Source organism: Emys orbicularis, chromosome 7 (assembly GCF_028017835.1).
Source record: "Emys orbicularis isolate rEmyOrb1 chromosome 7, rEmyOrb1.hap1, whole genome shotgun sequence".
Taxonomy (NCBI): domain Eukaryota; kingdom Metazoa; phylum Chordata; order Testudines; family Emydidae; genus Emys; species Emys orbicularis.
In genome coordinates, this window is record NC_088689.1 from 124,556,288 (window position 1) to 124,569,352 (window position 13,065).

Below are 13,065 nucleotides of genomic sequence, written 5' to 3' on the forward strand. Positions count from 1 at the left end.
GCAGATATCTGAAATACAGATTTCTGTCCATTTCTCTCTGTGGCCCAGTGCATGGTGTCAGATAAAATGCACCTGTACAAGTGGAGAAACGCAGCAGGTGGAAATAGGCTACATTAAGGGAAAATTTGAAAGAAACCAGTGGAAACAAAAAGGCAGGAGAAGAGGAAGAATGACTTACTGGCTGGCCTCATGTTCCATATACCAGAGAACACCCTCGAACACTTTCCCACACACCAGCAATGTATAGCATTGACTAGCATCACTAAGTCCCATGATGGAGAAGAAGAGTGGTCTAGTGGCTAAGGCATTGGGCTAGGACTCAGGAGATCTGTGTTCAGTTCCCAAGATCTGTAGGGTCCTAAGCAAGTATCTTGAGGCCTTGTATTCAAGAGTTAATGGAAATTGCAGTGCTCAGAACCTCGGGGGGGGGGGGGGAGAACACCTAGCCTTTAACATCAGTACCTCAGTTCTTCTCCTGAGAAATATAGATTATAATGCTTCCTCTCTCCCCCACCCTTTGTCTCTAAGAAATTTGAGGGAGGGACCATCTTTTACTATATCTCTGTATAGCACCAAGCATAATAGGGCCCTGATCTCACTGGAGATATCTAGGGACTACTGTGATACAAATAAAAATGGACAGTATTTGTGGCACTAATTCCATCCTGCTGTAGCAATTTATGCCAATTATGTGACACCCCCCCTTCTAAGACTGCTATTCCATATTGCGAGAATATAGTAAAAAAAGATCTAAGTTTGTCATTAAGTTTATATTTCCACTACAAGTGGTAGACTCTGTTATGTCCACATATCAGCCTTCAACAGCAGGGACTATAGCATTTCTCCAATATACAAAACAGAAGTTACAGCAGAAGTCCACCTGTGATAATTCCTAGACTGATCTGACCAGATAAGTGGACCTGGGGCAGATCCCAGCCCCACAGTTCTTTTCACAGAGGACAAGAGACACTTGCTTGGTACATGAAAGGAAAAATAAAACCTCTTTTGGGCCAAATGCTTGGTATTTTATTTTAAAAGTCAGTGCAAAAACTTCCTTAAAGTACTCTACTTCTCAGGCTGCTTCTGCAGCATAGCACCAAATGTTAAATGACCCAACCAAACTACATACAGTTCGCAGTTCCCCTTCAAGGAGCAGAGAACAGATTTTCCTCTATGCAGTAGCAGCAATAACAATCTTATGAACCACCACTGCCCCTTATATGTACTGCAGCAAACTGGCTACAGGTGCCCTGACCTCTTCCCTTGAGCTCTGAAAAGATTCCTTTGGGTCCAAGTGTCCCTCTACCATGTAGATGAATGTAGGTAAAACAAGAAGAATGATCCTGCACCCATTGAAGTAAATGACAAAGTGCTCGTTGACTTTAATGATGCAGCATTAGATGCCAAGAAAACTGAGAGTCCCTAAGATCTATATCAGCTGTCACAGGGTCTAAACTTTGTAGATAATATTAGGTGCATTTTCATGATGACATGTGAACACCACATGTGGAAGGGCTTGTTCATGTTTTCCCCTCTAATGTCTGAAAAGTAAACATGAAAATGGAAATTTTATTTTGAAAATTAAGAAAAATAACCACCATTTTATTCTTATTATGATACCAAATCCCTCTTCTTGCGCCCACTCAAATCAGTGTGAATGTTTTCTTGGGGCCTGATTTTCAGAAGTGCTGAGTACTCACAGCTCCAGCTAAAACCAGTGAGAGTTGCAGTTGCTGAACACTTGTGAAAATCAGACCCTTCATGTCTGAACATGCAGCAGCTATACTAACAAATGAACAAGTTTGAAAAAGAGTGAATTTCTGTGTAGACGTGACTCCTAGAGGTGATGGTTTAAAGCTCTCTACCTAGATCTTCTAACTTATTGTGCAAAAATGTGACAACTGCACAATGCCTCATTATTTCAGTTCCATGGGGCACTTGGAGAAACCATATGTGTAGGCTGCAAAACCAGGGCAGAGAAAGATGATGGAGCCCTTGCCACAAACAAAAGAATCCCCTATGGTTAGCAGCCAAAGGTTCCTAATTCTGACAGGGCAGGAATACAGTGTGGTACCTTTTCACAAGGGCAAAACCAGAGAATTTGCTGTTAGTTTTGGCCAGGAAGCATCTGTGACTGTGTGTGGGCCACAGGTAAAATAACAGTACCAAAAAGAGATTGCTTGATTGGTAGCCAACGTCTTGACATAGAATGGAATTGCTTGACATTGCACCTATAAGCCATCCAAGCCTCTGTTAGCAAAGCACAGACATGTCTAAGTGAGAAAAGTGTATGTTTGCCTTTCGAGTCTATCAGCTGTTAGCATGTTGTCATTTAGCCTCATATAATCCTCCCCTGAGTGTCGACATCACTGTTCTCTCCAAGTACACTCAGACCAATCAGCAAGATGTTGTCAGTTTGGGCAAACTTCCATAAATGGGTATGGAGAGTAGACATGACTTCATGCTCCTTACTAGACTGGGGACATTGCCAAAACACTGAATCCCCTTTCTACTGACACAGTGGAGAGAGATTTTCAGATCTTGACTCATATGCTTTGCACTTCATGGCAAGCAAACCACAGACATCTGTGGTGACTTTGTGGCCAAAGCCGCAGAGTTCTGATATTTTGTTGAATAAGGCTGTTAGCAGATTTGCAATCACACACAAATTCTTTTTCCGCAGACCTGCTGTTTCCTCAAAATAAGATGAAGCTAGAACAGCAACATTTCAAGTGGCAGCATTTTTATGTGTCCGGGGCAACCTTTATGAACAAATCTGAATAAAGAATTTTGCCACTATTTTATGTTAAAAAAACAAGAACAGGTGTCTCTTAGAAGATAAACCGAGCATTTAAACTTTATGTAGGTATAGTGTCCAATCCCATTAAGTCAATGGGGCTCTGTTCCAGCAATGCTGCAACTGACTGCAAGTTCAAGGGGCTGCCCATGCAGAGTTGACTGCAGGACTGGGCCATGGAAATTTTGTTGGAGTCAGTGGAACCAGAATCAGGCCCATACTAGTTGCTTCTCTTCCTAAAGATAAATTCATCCCTTCACACAGATCTAGCTGCAGGATCAGGGCCCATGTGAGTGGTTATACAGTGTACCCTCATAGCCTGGTGTGTTGAGAAGGCCGAGTACTGCCTTCCAACGAAACAGTGTATGGGCCTGATCCAAAGTCAACTGGAGTGGCAGGGATCACATTTTTGGTGTATGTTTTTATATTACCCACATGCAAATAGTAGGCATAGCAAAAAATGTTAAAAATAAAAATGTTAAAGCTGCCCTCCTTCTCCAATTATTGCCTTTAGAGTTCAGCACTGGTTTATAATTCTTTCCTCCGCTCTTCTCTGTACAATGGGGATTATAATATTTACCCATATTTGCAAGGCACTTTTGATGCCTATGCTAAAACAAGTGCTATATATGTGCAAAATATATAGTATAATTAATTAATTGTAATTATGTCTATTGATTATATTATATTGGAGATAAACTCAGGATTCCCTATGTTGGTTTTTAACAAACTTGGTTAGTTGAGTTTGGGCTTTGCAAAACCACAGTTGGTTGGGGGCCTGGTTCTGAATCTTGCCACCCCTTCTCTCAGCTTCCCCTTTAAGAAGCGGTGCTAGCGGTGGGAGTCTCCCGTCCAGCTTTCACACCTTGGGTGGGAAAGGGAGGCGGGACCTCTCACCTCTGATTGACGGGCCGCCAACATCAATGGAACGTTGTGTATCCGAACCGGGGGGCCGGCTGTCCAATCCCGCGGCGCGCGGGCACGCTCTAGAACGCCGGGCGGCCAATGGGAGCGGAGCGAAAGGCGGGGTGGAGGTGGCGAAAGGGGAATGTTGCGATGTATCCAACGTGGGCTTGAGACGAGAGCGGCGCTCGGGGGCCGGGAAAGCGATCGCGGCTGCGGGGGGCTCGGGCGGCAGCGGCCCGCGGGGATCGGTGCGGCTGGCAACGCCCGCTGTGGGTGGCAGGGCTCGTCCCCGGCCCGGGGCCGGCAGGAAGGGGGCCCGGGAGCGCGAGAAGGGGGGAGCTGCAGCCGCGGTGGAGGAGGCGGCGCTGCCCGTGCGGGGAAGCTGCCTGAGAGCGCGGCATCGGCCCACGCGGGCAGGGCAGGCGGCGATGCAGCCCCCGGCGGTGGCGGGGCCGCTGCGGGACTGAGCTCCGCGCCCTGGGCTCGAGGAGCGAGAGAGAGAGAGACCGGTGGGGAGCGGGACGTGGCCCGGCCGCGGGGACTGAGCTGGGCTTTGGCGGACCCGGCGGCTCTTTAGCGGGGAGAACGTCGGTGCCTTGATTTCCCCACCCCCGCCTCCGGAGCGGAGCCGGACTCTGCGATGCAAACGCCCCAGGGGGCAGCAGGGCGCTGACAGGCGCCGTCCCGGGGGCGCCCCGTGTGCTGCAGTGACTCCACGCGCGGGGGATGCACGCGTGCCCAGCCGCCTGCCTTCCGTAGCAGCGAGCCCCAGCGACTCCCGGTCACCCCCGGCAGGACTTGCGCAGCGGAGAGGCGAGTCGGCAATGGTGCAACTGGTGGCGCGGGGAGCCTAGCGCCGGGGCCCGCCGATCCCGGACCGGTTGCTGGACACGCTCCGCTTAGCGCTGCCTGGGACTGGCCTGGCCGCCGCCTGGTTTCGTGCCGCTCTCTCCGCTTTGGCCCCCGGGGGCAGGGGAACAAAATGGCGCGGCCGGTCGTGGGGGCCCCGCTGCTGCGGTCCGCTCCTTGCTTGACTTTCCTCTTGATGGCCCTGATGCGCCCCGGGTCCGGGTCCGGGTCCGAGCTGCGCTGCGCCTCCAGCTGCGCTTGCACCGGGGAGTTGCTGGACTGCAGCCACCGGGGGCTGACTGAGCTCCCCAGGGACCTCCCCACCTGGCCCGTCTATGTGTAAGTCCATCGATCTCCCCGGCGTGGGAGCTGTCCTCACCTCTCAAGCTTTCCTGGTTCCTCTATTATTTTGGGGGGGAGAGGGAAGGGAGGGTCAAATCATGTTCTCTCTCTTTCTGCCGTGCCTAAGGTTCCTCCCTCCCCCGTGTTCCTGCTCCTTTGCCTGTTCAGTAAGTGATGAATTCATGGGCTCTCCTTTTCCCTTCAGGGTACGGGCCTGCAAAATCAGTGGGAGTCTTGCCATGGACTTCAGCGGGAAGCAGGATCGGGCCCGATCCTGCAAAATGCTGAGCCCCTCTCGAGAACCCAATAGGAGTTGAGGGTTTGGGGACCTGTAAGTAGGTCCTCAGCAAATCACAGGATCGAGTCCTTCAAGTGTCCCAGTTCATATCCTCCTCTTCCCCCCCCCCCCCCATCCTTTAGGCCCTTAACCTGTAAACAGCAACAGAGGGTCCTGTGGCACCTTTAAGACTAACAGAAGTATTGGGAGCATAAGCTTTCGTGGGTAAGAACCTCACTTCTTCAGATGCAAGTCTGTACCTGTAAACAGTTATACAGGTGCTTTATTTTTTGTAAGTCTATTGAAGTCCAGGCTTGAGGTTAAGTACATACTGCAGGATCAGTGTATTAGTTTGGTGCTCTGTGCTGTTTTTGGTTTAGAAAGAAGAAGTGAGGTTTTTACTCACGAAAGCTTATGCCCAAATAAATCTGTTAGTCTTTAAGGTGCCACCAGACTCCTTGTTGTTTTTGTGCTGTTTTTGTGCCAGTGATGAATAATAATAATCTTAGAGTTTGCTGTCAGCCATTGACTGTGGCCACTTTTCCCTATCTAGTCATTCTAGTTGTTGTGGGCAGCGTAGTAGTTGTAGCTCTGTTAGTCCCAGGATATTAGAGAGACAAGGTGGGTGAGGTAATATCTTTTATTGGACCAACTTCTGTTGGTGATACAGAGCTCTGTGTGGTTCGAAAGCTCGTGTCTCACACACAAGTTGGTCCAACAAATTGTAGTTGTTAGGTATTTTACTTTGAGAATCTGCAACATTTCAACTGCTGATTTTACAGTCGCTTAAGGCCTGGAAAAAACTTCCTTAGTTAACAGTATTCCTTATAGTTGATGTGCTTATTTTGCTGCATTGTTACTAGACCGGCTTGTGAAAAAGACAGACTGTGTACTCCCTTTGTGTTGATTTAAAAACTCTTAGGCGTTCCTACAAAGAGTGTTCAAAAACTGGTCAGCGGTGTTTCCTACACATAGGAGTGTGAAGGTGTTAAAGATAAGAGTGACTGTTGTAAAAATGACACAGCACTATCAAGGCAAAGTAGAATAGGGTTTGCACAGGGTAGTTTAGTTATTAAAGACTTTGCACTGTATGAAAGGTATAGCAATAATCTGACTAGGCCATATGGTCTTGAACTCATTGAATTTTTTTTAACTGTTAGTTTAGTATGCTGGATTTAAAAAAAAATAAAAATCTTTTTCTTCCAGTTTAATGACACAGGCCTCTTCCTACCATACACATTTAAAATTGGCTCTTGTGCTTTTTTGCTGCATAGTGTGAAGTTACTATACAGATCTCATGTTTCTCCCTAATTCAAATTGAAAATTGAACAGAGGGATGGAGACAAAGAAAAAGTTGCTGTTTAGTTCTCTGTTTTACAGTGTGTGTGGATAAGAAGTAAAATTCTTCTCAATCTGAACTGCTCCCTCTTCATGTTTTTGTAGCTATAGTTTTAATACTGGATGGAAAAGGTAGGTGAGAGGAATTTTTTTTAAATACTATGACCTGGTGCAGATGAAGGCCAAATTTTCTAACTTGGGTTCTAAACCTAGGGCCTGAATCCAGATTTGAGCACCTCAACGAATGGCCTGATTTTCAAAAGTGCTGAACACCTACAGCTCACCTCACTGTTTCTGAAAATCAGTCCACTTACTGGTGTGTGCATACATGGATCTACGTGCCTGAGTTCAAGTATTCAGATTAGGAAATTTTGGCTGAAGCTGTTACACTTTAACACTCAACCATTAGATATTTTTAATTGGAAACAAAGTTTCAGGATATAAAAATCACTTTTGTGTATTGGGGGCGGGGGGTGGATACATTGCTTTACTAGAGTTCTAGAGTACCTGTTTTATATGTTGATTTCAAGTACAACTTGGAAGTTTTGTCATGTTAACTTGAAATCAGAATTCTGCTTCTCTCTCTCAAATCAATCTAGAAGGTTAATGCTTCAGATAATCTGTTATTGGCATATCAACTATATTTACAGTGGAAGAGAGAATAGGTGACAGATAATATGGTGTATCTGAGTTTTTACTGAAATAGTACTTAAAAGTAAAAAAATGAGTGAAGAATGATATTTCAAATTGGAATAGGTGCCATTTCTTTGCAGTTTATTTTGTAATTTTAGCAATGTCATTATTAACTATCTTAAATCTGAAATGATTAAAAGTACAGGAAACCTAAGGGGAAAATTGGGGTCAACTTTGAAAATTTATTCATTTCATTTGGCTATCAGAATGCAGAAGAACCTAAAGTGTGTGTGTGTATATACTTACATAAATAAATATCCTTAATTATTACCTAACCTTTCTGTAATGAGGACTAGGGAGGAGGGGGAGAAAGAGAACCTTGATGCTTCTGTCATTGGGGCTTTTAGGTATCTGAACAGGTGTATAAATTGTTGAATATATAATACTTCTGGTTATGTAGATATACTGTACATCTACCAGGAAAGAAAATGGTCATTGACGTTTTTGTGGCGATCATTCAATTTGTTCTGAAGTAGAATTATTTTGTTAAAGGTTTGTTATCATTATGCACTTTTGGCTATAGTCAAAGTACCTGTTTTATATGAGATTATTGGGAGTTATTCTCAGTTACCCTGGTCCTACTGAGTGCAGAATTTGGCCTTTTATTTTCAAAAGCAAAATAACTCCTCATGTACACCTGTTATTCGGTGTGCAGTTGTATTGCGAAGAGTTCTCAATTCAGCCGAAAGTGATTACGATGGTTTCTAATCTCCTGAGCATAATTTCAGAATCCCCATGTTTCTTTTTAAACAAGACAGTGACTTGTCCACATAAAAAGTGTATTAATAACTCAGTTTAATTGAATTTACTAGTCTGTTTTTACAGACATGCTAATGCCCAGGAGTGTCATTCATATGGAACAGATTTTTTGTGTGTTTTGAGTTCAGTTTAAATTTTATTGGTGAAGTAATCACATACATAAATCTACTGCTACAGATCTGTGGGTTGTTGATCTTTTAACCATTTACACAAAATCTGATTTGTCAGTTCAGCTAATTCTTTGCTAAATTCCACTTTATAAATTCTAAATTAACCAATGATTTTTGTATTTAATAACATATCATTTTTTCTTTTTTGCTGCCCCTGTAAACTATGAAAAAGAAGCTGAGAAACTTAAATGCTTTGCTCTAAAAGTTACTTGGTTTCTAACTAAAAGAATTACATTTATTTGCTTATCTAGATTTGTAACAAAACAAAGCCACCTTTCTTCTCTTTTATGATTTCTATGATAGGTGCTACTACCATAATACAAATAAACAATAATGAAAGCTCGGTCCTAAAGTGCTAGTTAATTATCAACTGGTATTTAATCTATATTTGATTTCTTCTTTAAAATAGCACTGAATGTTGGAAACAGTAATTGTATCATATACAAATGTAATACCTCATTTCATTTTAACACTTAAAAAAACACATTAAGGGGGGGAAGATTTTAAAAAAGCATCTAAGAGATTTAGGAGCACAAATCCTATGGACTTTCAATGGGGCTTGGGCTCTTAAATCCGTGTAGGTACCTTCGGAGATATCCTTCTAAAAGCTTACTCTTTAATTAGTGCCCTTGTGGCTAAACAATCCTTGGAGTTCATTTTCACTGCATTACAGATAGATTTATAACAGTTTAAACAAATAACCTGTCAGGGTTGGCTTGCGATAGTTTCGAAACCAACTTTATTAAGTTGTATATTTGCTCAACAGGACTGTCAGTACTGGGAAAATGCATTGGCATCATTTGAAGGTGCTATTGTTTTTGTTGCCTTTAGCTACTATAGTATTAAGAGTTTTTGTTCAAAAACAATAACTGATTTGAAGAAGAGTAATAAACTGTGGCCACTTATTATTAATGTAATATGGTACAGATAAGTGTGTAAAAAAATGGGCAGTGACATTTTGTACACTCGTACATATGAAAGGACCATGTTCTTTCTCACCACAGTTTTGAGCTTCTAACTGGGAACAGCAATTGAGCCCAAGAGTAAGCTGAAACAGTTCAGCATAACCCCTGCAGTCTGTTTAATAAACCACATCAGTGAGCCACCATGCAAACCTTGCAATTAACCAGTTGCAGCTCTGAAAAGTTCAGCAGCTCTGGAAGGAGCTGAAAAAAAAATCTAAATCCACTGAGTGATCGATTGATATCTCTGCTTACCAGTGTCTTGCTTTGAAGCCTCTCGAGCTGGTTAGACATCAAAAGATGTGAAATAAGTCTGAAGTCTGACTTACATTAGAATATTATCCGTGGCACAAACTTCAGTGCCAGGCTTAGGAACAAAATGCTTCGTGCTCAGAAATGCCAGGTGCAGAGCTCTGAGAACATCAGAATGACTTTGGCGATCAAGCAAAGCGTTATGGCCATTAAAACAAAGTGCTCTCCCTTTTTCTTAAAGAAGTTGATTACATTTTGTTCATAGATGAGTAAAAGATAACTTTTCTTCTATTGAGGGGTGATGTTTTGGTCCTGGTTCTTATTTACAGTAGAGCTCTGAGAATGTAAAGGTGCCTTTTAGAGTGTGTGTGTAAATTGCTGCCAGATTGGTTTAAAGGGGTCCTGAGTGTAAATGCTAATCTATTTAAGTTGAAATATTGTCACGTTTATGACAAACATCAATGATTACTTTTAATAACTTTGTTTTCTTAATTCCCTGGTTAGTTACTGCCCTGTTCAGAGACACCCACCATTATTTTCCCAGTTGAATATGGGGTAACTCCAATAATTCCAGTGAATTTACTCCATTACGTAGAAGCAGAATTTGGTCCTTTGGTTTGTTACTCCTGGGTGAATTCTTCACCAAAATATTAAACATTCTGTGCACAATATTTTAAAATTCTACATATTTTATTTGTCAAAATAACACAACAGGATCATGCCAGTTTCCATTATTTTGGTAATTTATTTCAAAATACCTGTCAGCAAGTATGTCTGTAACAATACAGACAGACACTAAAAAAAGATTCAGGAAATGTTTTTGACAAATAGATTCTGTATTAGGCATATCGATACATAACTTTGAGTAATAATTCTTTTAAACTACAATACAGAACCATATTTCCTGCACCCCTCAGAAGCAGTGCAAGGGCTTTGGGGGAGTCAGGGTAATAGAGGAGCTGAGGGAGAGGGAAGTAATTGCTGGGAAGGAGCTTGGAAGTGAACCTGGAGGGTTATTGGGTGGGGGTGGGAGAAGTATGGAACAGGTTCTTTTTGGGGGGAAGGGATTGTTAAGGAGTTGGGGAGCTTCCCCCATGCAGACCCTGTCTGACCCCTAGCTTCTCCCATTCAGTCAGGCACATCTGCCCCTGTCCCATGTGTCTCTGCACCCCACTCAGCCACCCTCACCCACCCGTCCCCATGTCGTTCTGCATTTCTTTGGTGTTCCTGCACCCCATTTCCATTCAGCCCCTCCCCCGGTCTGCCCCCCATTAGCCCGTCTGAGCCCCAGTCTGTGTGACCCCCCCCCCCCGCAGCCCTGTGTGTCCTGCTCTGTCTGTCCTGTCCTTCCCCCCGCCCCCATCTGACCTGCAGGCAAGTCGCTGTGAGAAAAGCAGCCTCTGCTCTCTCCGTATCAGCTGCTCACTGCTAAGGTGAGCTGGCTGTTCTGGCACCAGCTCACCTTACACAGCAGCCCCTGGTGGGCAAAAGGCATAACTGCAGTGCCTCCCCAGCAGAATGTATTTTTTGTGGTGGGGGAAAAAAAATCTTCAGGGGACATGAATTCTGCACATGCGCAGTGGTGCAGAATCCCCCCAGGGGTAGTTTATAGGACAGAATATAATAGTCCAGACTTTGTAGTTTATTGAGCCGTTACAACTATATCAATATGTACGTGATCTAGTACACAGTCTCATGCAGTTTCTTGAGTGTTTAAAAAAACATCACCACCTTTTTATCTCTTCTGTCTGAAATGTGTCAGGGTAACATTATGGTTGTGGTGCAAAGAATGAAATTCAACTTTACAATTGTGCACTTATACCTGGGTATCCAGGTGTGCATGAATGTTTCATGGATCGCAAGGGCAGAGCATTAGGGGGTGTCAGTTCTGTTGACATCCGTGGAGCTATGACCGTTTACACTAGTTGAAGATCTACTGCCCATGAATTTCAGGAGTTTAAAAACCCAGATTACATAACTGCATATTTTTATTCCGGTCCAAATTTTCACAGGTTTTTAAAATGTTCAGATTTTGACCAGCTCTACTGAGGCAAGTATATTTTGATCAGTCATGTAATGATGTGTCTAGGTTTCAAAGGGTACGTCTACACTTGCCTCCGGGTCCGACGGCAGGCAATCGATGTTCTGGGATCGATCCCGGAAGTGCTCGCCGTCGACGCCGGTACTCCAGCTCGGCGAGAGGAGTTTTGGAGCCTTTTATCTCATAGTGTAGCCAAGGATGATCGTAACACAAGTGATGTATCTGCTTAGGAGCCTAAATCTCATTGAAAATCAATGGGACTTAAGTGACCCAGCCATTTAGGCACCTAGGGCCAGATTTTTAAAGGCATTAGGTTCCTAAAGATGCAGATAAGTGTTTAGTGGGATTTTCAAAAATGCCTGGCTGCCTGAAATCAAATGTGCTCAAGCATTTGCATATCTTACAGCATGGAGTAATCCCGTTCAAGTCAATAGGCACTTAAGCACATGTAGTCCTTGTTGAATTGGGCCTTGATATGGGTGGATCCTGAGCTCCCTTTCTGAATTCCTTGCTGCAGGTTGTCCTTGAAGGAGATTGGTGCTGGGTGTGGAAAAACTGCTCTGCCATTGCCTGTGTGGTACTTGCTTTCTGGACTTCAGTTGCTTTCAACTAAAATTCTGTCTCCTTTGGAAATGTCAGGAGAGGTGGGGGTGAGGGGAAGAGTTTGTGCTGCTGATTTGACCAAGGGAGAAGAGAAAGATCCTGGCAATTCTTGCCTCCTATGTCTAACTCCTGTCCTTGCTGAACTAATGGAGCAAAGATTAAGGAAATCGGAGAGCTCAGCTCTTCTGCAGCTGTATGGGGTCAGGGTAGGCAGTAAGAAACTCTGTCTCCCCCGCTCCCTCCCTTTGTGTAAATCATCCAGAATTGCAGCTTTGGGGTGTGTGGGAATAACTATCTTCTGGGAGCAGAGGGATGGGGAGTAGGGGCACCTATAATATAAACCAGTGGGGAATATGCTGCATCCCTTAACAAATTGCCTGAGGCAGAATGCTCCACGCTGGGCAGTGTTCACTGACCCCAGTGCAGGCCGGTGGCTAAATTCCACAGTTATGGTCCTAACCGTTCTGGAGAACGAAGGAACTGTAATCAATATACAGCATGGGCTTGTAATGAATAGATCTTACCAGAAAATCTCGATTGACTTTTATTAACAGAAGTACAAACTCCAGTTAATGAAAGGAATGTGGCAAGACTATGCAGACTCCGATTTGAATAAAGCATCTAGTTCCCCTGAGATAGTTTACTCAGAAATTTTAACCTCTAAAGGACGGTGTTCTCCACTGACTAGCCATTTTGTGTGTGGGATGTTAAGACTATTGCAGATGAGATCTGCGTGTTTGCAATTTTCATGACAGTCCCTGTGTTGTGGAATGCCTCTAGCCTAATCCATTCTGTCGATCAGTGTCCTACAGACTGTTTTATAGATGTCACTGCTGCTTCCGTTATTCTAGGCCCACTAGAATAACGGAATGACTATCTTAACCAGACTTTCAAAACAATTCCTCCTCTCCCGCCGGTAGGTGGATACTTCTGATGCACAACAAAGAAAAACACTTTTAAATTATAGATCTAACCCCCTCGAAAGTTGGGGTTGGCAGTGGAAACCCTTTTATGAGCTTAACTGTATTTAGACTAGTGTGATTAGAATGCTCTGTAATCATTTTTGTTTTAATTAC

At 43.8% G+C, this 13,065-nt stretch overlaps 1 protein-coding gene across 1 annotated transcript in view; it reads left to right on the forward strand.

Moving 5' to 3' along the window:
• The first annotated feature begins 4,685 nt into the window (after nt 1-4,685).
• LRIG1 (leucine rich repeats and immunoglobulin like domains 1) overlaps nt 4,686-13,065 on the forward strand; it is a 131,996-nt gene continuing 123,616 nt past the window's right edge. Inside the window, exon 1 of the mRNA XM_065407623.1 lies at nt 4,686-4,891. Within this exon, the coding sequence (XP_065263695.1) occupies nt 4,686-4,891 (206 nt within the window). The remainder of the gene's footprint in view (nt 4,892-13,065) is intronic.